At 38.9% G+C, this 14,134-nt stretch overlaps 1 protein-coding gene across 1 annotated transcript; it reads right to left on the reverse strand.

Annotated features, from left to right (window-relative positions):
- Positions 1-760: 760 nt before the first annotated feature.
- LOC115925120 lies at positions 761-14,120 on the reverse strand. The gene is made up of 7 exons (XM_030988342.1): positions 14,015-14,120; positions 11,587-13,163; positions 10,768-10,932; positions 8,886-9,056; positions 8,052-8,197; positions 7,126-7,353; positions 761-863 (listed from the first exon to the last, which is right to left on the reverse strand). The coding sequence occupies exons 1-7, from the start codon at positions 14,118-14,120 to the stop codon at positions 761-763; spliced, it is 2,496 nt and encodes an 831-aa protein (XP_030844202.1).
- Between the last annotated feature and the right edge of the window lie 14 nt (positions 14,121-14,134).

Genomic DNA, 14,134 nt, shown 5'->3' on the forward strand with positions numbered 1-14,134 from the left:
GCTGAGAATCATCATCCAACTCGTCACCTGAACAATCATCCAACCCGTCACCTGACTCATCATCCAACCCGTCACCGACTCATCATCCAACTCGTCACCTGACTCATCATCCAACTCGTCACCTGACTCGACATCCAACTCGTCACATGACTCATCATCCAACCCGTCACCTGACTCGATATGTGAATGATCACCAGACTCTTCAGTTTACCATGACATCGGACTCGCCAGGCGCTGAGAATCATCATCCAACCCGTCACCTGACTCATAATCCAACTCATCACCTGATTCATCATCCAACCCGTCACCTGACTCATCATCTAACCCGTCACCTGACTCGACATCCAACTCGTCACCTGACTCATCATCCAACTCATCACCTGACTCATCATCCAACCCTTGATGAATTTCAGCGCAAACCTGGCTGCACATGCATGCTGCTTTAAGGCACATCTGCGTCAATACTGATGAGAAGTGTCTCTATTCAGGGCAATTTCTTTTTTTTATAATAACATAACTTCAGTTCCATAAAAGATAATAACATAATTCAGTTCCATAAAAGATAATAACATCGTTTCCAGAATACAGGCCAAGGTGTTCGAGGTCTCTGTGGAGTCTGTGCTCATATTTCCTCATTCAACTTTCATTTTCCATGGACTCCAGTCCGAGCTTTTATATTTTTAATGGGCTAAAACATGGAATCCACTTTCTGCCAATGTTTGCCAACGCTTTCATGACTGTATATCATAATTGGCTTACTCTAATGTAAAGTCTCCACCTCAACTCTGAAGACGTTCTCGTTGTTGATTTTATCTCTGATGGCAAGCAGTTCGTCCCAGCCATCAATCTCCATAGACTCCCAACTCGTCAGAATTCTGGGAGATAAACATAGTCTTGTAAGTGAATCTAGTTAACTTACTTAGACGTTGTGAATTCGTTAACGCAATTGCACATGAGTTTATGAAAGATGCAAACTATTGATTTCTATGGAAAGTAAATTTTGAAGTGATCTTAATTGAATACTACACATTAATAATAATAATAGTTCGTTCTTTTATAGCGCATTTCAGGACCGAAGGCCCTCCCAAAGCGCTTTACAATGTACAATGTACGTTTACATAATAATTACTCGAAGCATTCATCAAATAGGTGAGTTTTCAGCGCTCTCTTAAAAACTTCAACATCAGTCATGGAGCATAGCGACATTGGGAGAGCGTTCCAAAGTTTTGGTCCACCACATGCAAATGCCCTGTCACCATAGGTTTTTGTGGCTCCATGATTGAGGGTGAGAAGGTGTTGAGAAGATGACCGCAAACGCCTTGTAGTGCAGCGGCTTAGCAAGAAAATTGTGCACTTTTTGATAAAAGTATGAAACTTCTAGCATAGTTTGCTTTCACCATAAGATTTATTTTCAGATGTGGAGGGAAGTCAGATTTGACCTCTGATGACCCTGAGAGGTCAAATCCAAAATGGCCGCCAGGCCGCATGGTCTAATGTACAAACATGCTTAACTTTTGAACCAAATAGTCCAGAGAAACGTTTAAGGTGTCATTTCCAACTAACTTAGGGATGCCAATTCATTTGGTAATACTTTTGAGGTCGCTTGAACTCAGGGTTTTGCATTTAGGTCAAGGTCAAGGTCAAAATTGACTAAAAATAGCAAGTTCTGAATGGTTACAAATGGTTTAATCTCATTTATTTGTCATTTGTTCTCAAATTTCTTTAGGAATGGTTCCCCTGCATAGTCCTCCACCTTAATCCTTTTCAGGTAGTCTATTTCAGTTTGATTTGACCTCTGATGACCCTGAGAGGTCAAATCCAAAATGGCCGCCAGTCCGCAAGGGCTAATGTATAAACGCAGTTACTTTTGAACCAAATAATCCAGAAAAACATTTAAGGTGTCATTTCCAACTCAATTGGGGATGCCAGTTCATCTGGTAGTACATTTGAGATCGCCAGAACTCAGGGTTTTGCATTTAGGTCAAGGTCAAGGTCAAAATTGACTAAAAATAGCAAGTTTTGAATGGTTACAAATGGTTAAATCTCATTTATTTGTCATTTGTTCTCAAATTTCTTTAGGAATGGTTCCCCTGCATAGTCCTCCACCTTAATCCTTTTCAGGTAGTCTTTTTCAGTTTGATTTGACCTCTGATGACCCTAAGAGGTCAAATCCAAAATAGCCGCCAGTCCGCATGGTCTAATGTACAAACGTGGTAACTTTTGAACCAAAAAGTGTAGAAAAACGTTTGAGGTGTCATTTCCAACTAACTTGGGGATGCCAATTCATTACGTAATACATTGAGATCGCCAGAACTCAGGGATTTAATAAGGTCAAGTTAAAGGTCATATTAGGCTTAAAAAGTGCTGTTTTCTTTTTTAAAATAAACTTTGCCTCTATTTTGACACTTAAGGTTTCATTATTTTAAAAATTAATAAAAAGACCCGTGTACCACCACTTTGACTATCCAGGGCCAAATTTCATAGAGCTGCTTATCGGCTGGTTCTGTGCTTACGTATTAGTTTCTACTTCAACGCACTGCTAACCGTAAGCACACGAAAATGCATTAACCTTACGCTGCTTACTGGACGAAAATGAATTTTGTAACAATGCAACCCATTGTGAACGTACAAGGTACAAATTTGTCTGCTACAGTTATAGCACGAAAATTTGCTTACCGGTTAGCAGCTTTATGAAATTGGGCCCAGATGACAAAAAAAAGCTATTCCAAATACGACCTTAAACCTGTTCATAACCACAGCTATAGATATCTACATGAATTTAGCACTGTCCACAACTTATGCATATCCTAATGATGGTAACGATCAAAATCTAACAGTCTCCAGAACAAGATCACAGTTCAGTGCATCCTTTCTTGCAGCGACAGTGGATTATTCATGCCACAATTTTTATGCTTCCGGGAGAGTGGTCCAAAGAGGCTGCCACCCAGTTGTTTCGTTTGTCCAGCCCAAGTCAGATGGCTCTGCATCTCTGGATTCTTGGCCAATATCTGGTTTCAACAGTTGGCCTGGTAGCAAGTGCGCTTGAGGTGCTGCTTGAGTGCTGCCTGGGATGGAGGAAAGTTCTCCAGGTTTCTAGACTTCTGTGCGAAGAGCTGTTTGCTGGCATCATTCACTATCATGCTCTCACTGGTTCGGTCGTATTAGCACCATAAATCGCTCTGGCAGTAACATTGATCCTTCACTGACCTCCCTGGGCATGCACAGGATATAGTTCATTGAAGGAATCATTCACCTCTGGGAAAGACTTCTAAGTTTTTCCTGTGAATGTAGAAACAGACGTGTGACACCCGATGAACGCATGAAAGATGGGAAGAGTCATACATTGTGTCAGACTCATGGTGGCAACTATCATGATTTTATGAAAAGCCTTGTACCGAAAGCTTGATCTGAAACCAAAAGCGATCCCCAGCATCAGGAGCTGTCTTGCTGAATGAAGCCACGGCCAGTTCAACCGCATCATTACCAACAATACGTATGGATACCCTTTTACACCCATGGGACAAGGCCTGCCAAGTGTGACTCAGCAGGAGAGCAGAGTACTCCACTTCCATCTGTTGCATATTATACAGTTCCTTGCCCTGTGGTAGAGGAAGGTAAACGGCTTCGCATGACATGAAATTAAACAATTCGGTTTTGTTCTCATTGAATCGAAGGAAGTCCTTCCAGCTTTCTGGCAGCAAAATAGAAGGAGCCACCCTTTTCCTGGTGCCCTTTCCCTTTTCCTGCCCTATTGAGGCTTTCAGGCTAGAAGGTAAGTATACACCATAGCCAAGGTCGATGCGGATGCTTTTCTCGAGTTGAGCAAAGATGTATGGGGCAAACACTTTTTCTCCATACACTTGAAATGTTCTTGATGTTCCAGGGTTGAGCATTTGAACCACAGCTTCACCATCAATAATTATTGCTTGGGCCACAGGTGCACTATTGTTTTCGAGCAGATTTGATTCCAGGCAGCGAAGTAGATCTGCTTTAACTCCAAACCGCATTTACCTCCAGTTAACAAAGCTGGCGGGACTGCCTGGTTTTCATGAGAGAAGAAATTGTCCATATCTCCATCCCTTGTCTGACACGAGATGTAAATCCTCAAAAAGAGACCACAGTCACTCTTAAGTGCTGCAAGCTGTGCCTTCTGTTTTAACATATATATAACCTTCGCCGGCTGCCGACTGAAAAATGGCAACTTGTTCGTATGAAGTGTTTGTGTGACAGCTAGGTGTCGTACACTGCTCAAGCCTTTCTGTCACAAACTTTATGTACTGCTCACCTAGGGTCTCAATCCTTCTCCCCATTTCAGCCAATTGGATGTCCATGATATGTCGCTTGTGCCAATGACTAGTATGTCTTGACTTTGTTCTAGAGATGATTCCCCATCTCTTTCAGTACTGTCAGAAGTTCCCATCCCTCAAGAATGCTGCCTGCACTCCAGGTTGCTGGTCAAGGTGATGTTTGTATAGTGTTAGCGGAAACGTTAGTTTGCTTTATGGCATGTTCCTCAAACTCTGTATCGATTATTTAAATTACTTAAACCAAATAAAGCACAAAGTAACTTAAAGCTTATCTGCCATAGTTTACAGGAGGGATTAGAGCGCCCTGCAAGGTCACTGGACAGGTGGTTATCTCATCAACTCAGCTCTCAGTTAATATAAGAAAAAGAGGATCATGGGGACCGATGGTCACCGATTATGCATTGTTTGTTATATAGAGGGCGCAAGTAGCTACAAGTAGTGTAGTGGGCCTTTAAAGAACATCTTACCAGTATTATTGAGCAGTAACGGAAAGGAGCAGTTTCCCTGACTTGAATTGAGGTTTGTACCGTATACTGCCTAGCTGCCCACTGACCATGCTATATGCATATGGTCAGTTACAAAACAACTACTGGTTTGGTGCTATAATTAGTGAAATAAACTAACTGACAGGGATTACGATGGAGACTATGCAGGGGAACCACTCCTAAAGAAATGTGAGAACATAGGGGGACATATAAATGGGAAAACTTTTTGTAAACATTCAAAACTTGCTATTTTTTTAGTCAATTTTGACCTTGACCTTGACTTCATGCAAAGCCCAGAGTTCTGGCGTACCCAAAAGTATTACCAAATGAATTGGCATCCCCAACTTAGTTGGAAATGACACCTTAAACGTTTTTCTGGACTATTTAGTTCAAGAGTTAAGCGTGTTTGGACAATTATTAGACTATGCGGCGGACTGGCAGCCATTTTTGATTTGACCTCTCAGGGTCATCAGAGGTCAAATCTGATTTCGCTCTACATCTGAAAATGAATCTCATGGTCTGCAGGGGAACCACTCTTAAAGAAATTTGAGAACATAGGAGCGAACAAATGACAAATAAATGGGATTTGTTTCGTTGTAAACAATTGAAAACTTGCTATTTTTAGTCAATTTTGACCTTAACCTTGACCTAAATGCCAAACCCCGAAATCTGGCGATCTCAAAAGTATTACTAAATGCATTGGCATCCTCAATTTAGTTGGAAACGACACCTTAAATGTTTTTCTGGACTATTTGGTTCAAAAGTTAAGCGTGTTTATACATTAGACCATGCGGCCTGGCGGCCATTTTGAATTTGACCTCTCAGGGTCATCAGAGGTCAAATCTGACTTCCCTCCACATCTGAAAATGAATCTTATGGTCTAAACCAACTATGCTAGAAGTTTCATGCTTTTATCAAAAAGTGCACAATTCTCGTTATATGGGGAGCTAATCCGCTGTACTATTGGTGGGATGTACGGTGTGAGCAAATCTGAGATGTACTCTGGACACATGCCATGGAGAGCTTTGAAAATGATCAGAATCACCTTAATTGTAGCGGATCCGTAATATTTGCAGGATAGTTAATCACTATCCACTCCCTTTCCCAATCGATTTATTTTTTCTCTCTCTTTGTTGAAATGTATCTTGCTGCCAGCTTCCTCTCTAACATTTTTTGTTCAGTTTCTAATCTTTTCCTTATGTGTATGGTTCATTGTTTTACTTGAACATTTCTAATGCATTTCTCTTACCCACAATTAACCAACTAATGCGGATTTATATACATTTTATATTTAGATAATCATAAGACAAAATATAAGACATCGCACTTTTTCAAAGAGAGATAGAGTGAGAGCAGCACAAAGATCCTAAGTTGAAATTATCTCTAAGTTGGACTTAAAGGGGCATGTTCCCGCCAGTGTAGTTATCGCTGCTCTAGTCATCGCCATCTTGGTTCCGAATGTCGACTTCTAATTTGCATACAGCTGTCAATCAAAGTACGCGCGGCCTGGCCTGCCTTCGCCAAGCCAGCTGATTGCTGCCGATCGCGACGTCACGAAAGTGGGCGGAAACAGCAGCCGAATCTTAGAGCCGAACTGCGATTGGTATTACTTCGGCACATGTATGCGATAATCGTCATTGTCCGGGCATTCGGAACATGCCATCTGCGTAAGAGCCGTATTCTGTTGATGTCAATAGGCAGTTAGCACCGTCCGCCAGCGGGTACGTATTTTGAACGCCCTCTGGAATACGGGGAACATGCCCCTTTAACAACTATGGAAAGCCGTTGGCATCTATGAATTTTTTTCGTAAAAGTTATTCTTAAAGGCATAAAATGTTGATTCAAATAATTAATATTTTCTATTAACAGCGGGGATTTCATGTTCTTGATGTGGAATTTATAAAAAGTAAAAAAAAAGTTGAATTACTGCTTTTTAATATATTTTATTTCAAGGCTACAAATGGCTCTCCATAACATTTAAGTCCAACTTAGTTAAGTTCGATTTAGGATCTTTGTGAAACACCCCCCTGGTATAATAAGATTCTGGGGAAAAGAGTAGGGGAGAAATCGTGGGAAAACTTATGCATGGCATGAAATACAGTATATTTATAGTGAAAGAGAAAGAGAGAGAGAGAGAGGGAGAGAGAGAGAAAGAAAGTAGATGTGTATGTATGTGTGTCTGTGTGTGTGTGCGTGTTTGTGTGTAAGACAGATAGAGCGAGAGAGAGAGAGAGAGAGGGTTGGGTGGAAGAGCAGTCGAGAGAGGATAGGTTAGTGGCAGGAAAGGACTATTACTGCGTGACATGGTATAACAAATCAAAACACCACCTCACCTGGAGCTCTTGAAGCTCAATGGAAGGCCTCGAGTCTCTCTCAGTGATTCCAAGACCTGTTTGAGGATTGCATTGCCCACGTCAATTCTGAATGTTAGCTTGACTAGTTGAGGGAAAACCCTCTCGAGGTGCTTGAACATTGAGCTGGGCTCACCTATGGACGGGTAAGGCTCTTGAATGGATCCGTCACCGATGGTCAGCTCTGTCACTCCTTGGAACCCATGAACCCTTTTTGTATAGTTGTTGGAAGGTGTTGGATATTATATGAAAAAAAGTAATGAAAATAAGTAAAATATGCAGCTCAATGGACAAACCAGTTGGTTTACAGTGAACATGAAAAGATATTGACATGAAACAAAAATTAAATAGGGAAGTTTTAAGGGCAATGGCTTAACAAAATATGGCATCCCTGAGCTCAAGAGCTGCCATTTACATGACAAAGATTGTATTAATTGATTATGCGTAATAAAGATAAAATTAATCAAGTATTGATTTGTTGCACAAATTCTAAACTTGCAACTTGCTCATAAACAATCAAACTATTAATACAACGTCGAATCATCTCATAAAGACAGCTGAATACAATTTTCAATATGGCAATTTAAATGTTATGTTAAGAAAGCTATAAGCGAAAGAGATGGGTTGAATAGAGAGGGGGAAGAAGGGAGAGAATGCAATTAGATTCATTTGTTTCTTCATATTTGTCGTGCATTCGTACTTCCCAGTTTCTCTCTCTTTCATTCCATATGTATATATACATGAACACACTCATGCATGCACACATATACGAGCAAAATTGTAAATCTCCGACTAACATTATAAATACAGAGACAGGTGGAGGGGAGGGGGCGGGGACATAATATGAATATGCAAATACGCAATAAATGCACACATATCAGTCTAAAATAAAGAAAAAAATCCATTACCTTTGGAGGAAGTCAAACTCGAAATGTTGAAAGAAGCTGAAAGACAACTTCTCCACTCGGTCAAACATGTCACCACACGTCGACTGCAAGGCAACCACCATGCGGGGGTCTACTGTCAACTCACGCAGAGAGGTATGATTATTACCCTAAATCAATAGAAATGTGAACAAGCCCTTTTATATTATATATTGTATACACTTGTATCAATAAAGTTGGAACACCTAACTATGTTGAATTATGAACAGAATCATCAGACAGGCGTGATAGGCCAAGAATTAACCTTTAGAGATCTATGTCGAAATACAAATCATAACATTCAAATTACTTTTCAGAAATATAACATATACAATTCATTTTTTGATTCTCCCAGGATATTTATATAATATGGACTGGCCTTGAGGGAGATACAACATATATTTCTCAAACTAGACTCATATTGCCCCGAACCAAAGACGAGGGCAATATGGGTCTTGTGAGGGCAATATATGTGGTATCTCCAGAAAGTTTAGCCAGTCAATATTGTTATTGTTATCCAATTCAGACATCTAAAGCAAATACATAAATCAACCATGACAATCTCAAAGAACTGAACAAACTTTGTCGAACCAGCACTGTCAGAGTGATGGAGGTGCTTCATGAATACATTTTGTTTGCCCTTTTGAAAATAATATTTCCACCTGTGCATCATATGGTGCATCGGTGCATAAATGAATAATGATTACATGAATTTCATAAACACGTATCCAGCAGTCATCTCAATGAGTTTTAGAGTTTTGTCCAAATGATCTTTGTCTGACCATGCGCAGATCTCCGAAGTGGATTATTATGATATACCTTTGCCGACGATACAATCGAAGCCCTTTTCGAAAAGAAGTCTTCATGTAGCTTATTGTTAAAAAATGACAAACTCTCTAAGTAAGGCATCTGACAGATGAACACTGCCAGGTCACGCGATGACAGTTGCTGGTCATGTAGGTCCAAGGACTCAACCGTAAGGTTTTGAATCTGCCGTAAAATATAAAAATATTTGAAAATTGAATATACAATCAATTCAGAGAATAAGTTTCCCTCTAAAATACGATGACATTATTTATCATATTCATGTTCCAGTGATTTTCATTGTTTATATGTTTTTAGCCACAAGACGGGAAAAGAATTAACACTTTACATTCAACTGTCACATTAAAAGAAAAGTAATACGCAAATTATTGTTCTGCCATAAATATACAATTTAAATAAAATAAATACAGGAGTTATAATGATTCCAAGCCAAGGCTGTTTAAATTTGTTGTAAATACATATTTTGTATCTGATCAGAACATAATGAATTAAATCCAAAATCATAAAATTAAATTTATATTATTATACATTTTATCTACACTATATATAATATTGTATTCATATAAGTTATAATGAAGATTGATGGGGTTCAACAATAATTATGTACTGTGACTATATTCACTGATAAGATTGAAGGAAAACAACATCACGTTTATGATGTAATAATGTTGAACAAAATATTTATGTTCACGTATACATTACATTCACCGAAACAAATGCTAGTCAACGATTTCTAGAAAGATATACTTTCGCTAAAGATGCCATTGACTGGGCTGTTGCAGAAATCGTTTTGAGACTTTCTGGATTCCAATCTCAGGTCTTGAAGTTGAGGCAACTTGCAGATGAATTAGGCAAGATTACGTGACTCTAAAGATCGTTTTCGAACGTCAGCGTTTAAGTTCATTAACTTCTCAATCTACAATCATGATAGCTTTGTATGGTTATTTTATTATCCCTTCAAAATCATGTTTCACAACAAGAACAAAAGGAATTAGAAAGAAAAAAAAAAGTAAGATGTGTCTTCATTCAACAAAGTTTATACAGGAAATTAGGAATAAGATAAACAGGCATGTGAAATATCTTTACTTAAACATCTGTGTCTGTCTGTTTTATTGTATTTTTTATTTTTATTTTTTTTATCAAAAAGAGAATACGAGCAAAGGACATGACTTTTCAGCGAATGCCTTCTACCTTTAAACATGGGTGATTATACTATTTATCTAACCTGGCATACTCATTTCCCTTTTTTAATGGTGCTAGTGGAGGTACAACGGAGGAGACATGTTTGTTAGTCTTACAGCCTGTAGTAATAGTAGTAGTAGTAGTAGTAGTAGTAATAAAAGTAGTAATAGTAGTAATAGTAGTAGTAGTAGTAGTAGTAGTAGTAGTTATAGTAGTAGTAGTAGTAGTTATAGTAGTAGTAGTAATGGTAGTAGTAGTAGTAGTAATGGTAGTAGTAGTAGGGGGGGGGGGGGTAAGCGGACACTTTTTTTTTTTTTTTGGTCTCGAAATTTCAAAATTTGACATTTTTCTTCGTTGGGGGGGGGGGGGGGGTAAGGTCACTTTTTAGGTTAGCCGTGGGTATATATATATATATATTTTTTTTTTAATAATTTAAAAAAAAAAAAAAAAAAAAAAAAAAAAAACAAAGGGGGAGGGGGGGTTTAGGTTTTTTTTAGGGGGGTAGTAGTAGTATTAGTAGTAGGAGTAGTAGTAACAATAGTAGAAATAGTAGTAGTAGTGGCAGTAGTAGAGTATATATGTGACGGATTTCAATACATTGTATGTAGGTTGTAGGAACCAAATACCTAAACTACTACACTATGCACTATCAAATTTTGATACGAGCATTTTGTTATTAGGTTGATGAACCTACCTTACATTGTTGTGCCTTATCAGCAAGAATTGAGTAGAAGACATAATGCATGGGTCCAAATAAATTTCTGATAACCAGAGTTCTTAGTGATGCCGTTGAGAGGATGAATTCTGCTATGTCTTGCGAAGCTTTGCGGCCACATCCCTTTGTCAAGACAAGGGAATCCTGACAGGTAGAAAGATAAACAATTCTATGACGTGATAGAGACATATAAGAAACCTGTGCTATGACACATCCGAAATATGAAAAATGAACATCAAAGCTGCCACAGATAGTTGCCTCGAGAGCTTTATCCTAATAATTTGAACCACCTCGATGACTTTGTTTAGCTTAAAAGAAACGTGATATGTGTGAACGTTTATGGTAGTGCACAGTACGTGCGTTATTAATCATCATAGCTAACCACCGAAAAATACGCTGTGAAATACTAAAGCGGTTTGAAAAAAGAGAATATTGCTTTTTGTGCAACTGAAAAGAATCGGTGTAATTACGTCATAACATACAATTTGTTTACAATGAATTTTAGACATTTAATCGAAGAAAAAAAATACGCCATATGTCAGCACTTAACATTACTTATATAATAATAATAAATAGAATGATGATATTATATGCTGTAGTCTAAAGTAAAAAAATACCTAAGTAAAGAACCCTCTGTCGAACATAATGAGGAAAATATAGGAATATCCATACTATAAGGGGTGATTAGATTTGGAGCCTTTGTCAGCTAGATGGTTCTAACTTTGGCTATCATGATATACCACGAGATGTACATCAGGTTTAGTTACGTTTTGCCTAAGAATAGAAAGTTTTGTTTACCACTGCATGCAGATGGTCCCTGATAAACAGAAATCCAGAGAGCGTATGTGATGACCAACTGTCAGAGATCACCAAAGTTGTCCAGCTTCCCATTAATTGATTCACCACTTTCTCGGCAGCTGATTGTTGTTGGCTCTCATACGCTACATCAATGATGAAATCTGTTCCATAATCTTCTTCAAACAAATTCATGAAGCTATTCCTCTTTTGGGCAATGAGACGCGTTACAATGTCCAGGCCAAGGTCACTCCCTTGAGCAGACGTGAAATAGAGCAAATAACGAAACTCCAATTTCTCTGCAAGGAAGTCAGCTATGATCCTCTCATATCTGTTGTGATCTGAACTATGCAATGATGCCAGATACTTGGCCGCCATAAATTCCTGGAAGAGCTTGTGAGGAAACTGCACCATGGACATTTCTAAATGAGGGTTGTTCCGTCTGTCACATCTCGGGGTAGCATGCTTCTCTCTTGTCAGGACCCCAACTTTGCAGCCCATTTCCATAGATTCTCTGCAACTCTGAAAGGTGTCTTCAGGAAACTCTAGACGTCTGTCTTTAATCCCCTGAAAGGCAATTTCGCCAATCGCTTTTAGATGATTGGGAATCATCTGACGGAGCTCCTGCACAGTGGGACCTGTCTGGAAATCATCCTTGGATCCATAATGGTCTACCAGAAAGTCAACCATCTCTTCAAACACCTGTGAAAATGTCTTCAACTTAGACATTGCTTCTCGTCTTTTTCCGTCGGACTCCCTCCACATGATGCACAACATAGCACAGAAGATCGGGAAGGGTGCCATGTTATCGGCAATGACATCGTTGCTGGTGATGAAATCAATCAGTTCTTGTGAGGGAGCTGCGTCTTGGTGAAAGAACTTCGTGATATACGCAGCAACACTGTCGACTGAGAACCCTTCTAGGTATATGAACGCGTATACTTTCTTGAGTTCAGTGCTGCTGCAGATCTCATCCGCCCTCCACTGTCGTGATGTTACCAAGACCGTGCCAGACATGAACAGCAGGTTGCGAATGATCCGATTGATTTGATGACGGTGTGATAACTTTCCCCAAAGTTCGTCTAGACCATCAAATACCAGAAAGACGTCTTCCTGATTGGATAGGATATATTCATCTATCTGCGCTGCTGTAAACGGATTGTCGTCAGGTAGGTAGGATTTGATAACTTCACCAACTGTCTTGTTCTTGGCCTTGCGAAAGGAAATCACAGCAACTAACTTGAACTGCTGGAAGCCAAGATCATTTGCCCAATCCCAAGCTATCTTGGAGCAGAATGTCGTCTTTCCTGCTCCACCTCTACCTTGTACTAGTAATCGATTTGGCGATTGTCCGTTGATTTTTGTTTTGAGGAGGTTGCAATAGAGCAGCGAATTTCTTTTTGTTTTGTCATTTCTATCTTCTTCGCGCAAAGTCGGATCGGTGTAGATACGGTCGAACTCAAACATTACGTCATTATTGGTTGGGTCTGCTTGAATGGTACACATATTGAGGCAGTAGTACTTCTTGATGTCTTTCACAACACTCTTCAATAGGTCATGCTGTGGAAGATCATCGGGAGCTAGGAATAAAATAGAAATAAAAAATAAAATGAAAACAAGAATAAACATGAAGAAAAGAAAGGAAATCAAATTAATATTGTTTCTCTAAATTTGTATGCACCTATGTCTATACATTTGCCGAATATTGTATTTGTATTATAGGCGATGCATTCCATTGCATTTGCTGCCAAATATATGCCACGCCACACAGCTAAACAGATAATCTCCCTGTACCATATTGTACATTGTATTGATATTGGGATAGATATGCTGAACGCTTCAATATTATTTAACCGTATCCAGTACAAGACCAATCTGCACGTGCTATGAGGATTGTCATGGGGCTAATCAAGAATGGAAGTGGGCAATTTTGCAGTATCATTGTTTCGCAAAAAGAAGGTAATCCTTCTGTTAATTAATACATGGGGCCTCTTGTTTTTTGCTGATCTGCACGCATGATAAACGAGTGCTAATCGGCACTGATGGCAAATGAAAAGTTAGATAATTTCATGAATTTCTTATATAAACGTCAGGAAAATCTTTATTAAGTTAATATACACATGCTTTGTGACCTTCTTCATGGCTGTTCTTTCCTGAAACGTGAATGATACATGTAGGAACAAATTGACCTGTTTATTAAAAAAAAATGGATCCACTATCATGTTAAGTGAAAGTGATTTGGCTCCCACAAATTTGACTGCATGGTTATAATGTTAAACTGTATGTATCATTTTATGTGTACGGTAAGAGTCAGTGCAATGACAACTTTTATCGCCTTTAAAAAAGTGATGTAATCTCTTTTTCTTAATTGTTATAATATTTTTGAATTATTTTGAAAAAAATATCATAACTTTAAATTGTGAGTACTCACCGGTTAAGAGCTTTGCAAGATCTTCACGCTTAATCTCCCTGAAAGCTTCTAGAAGAACTGATCGTTCTTCTGCCTTTCTCTGGGTATTTCGCCAATCGCGGAGCATCTTCAATGTACCCT

The sequence above is a fragment of the Strongylocentrotus purpuratus genome, unplaced genomic scaffold (genome assembly GCF_000002235.5).
Source record: "Strongylocentrotus purpuratus isolate Spur 01 unplaced genomic scaffold, Spur_5.0 spur5_scaffold_17, whole genome shotgun sequence".
Classification (NCBI taxonomy): Eukaryota; Metazoa; Echinodermata; class Echinoidea; order Camarodonta; family Strongylocentrotidae; genus Strongylocentrotus; species Strongylocentrotus purpuratus.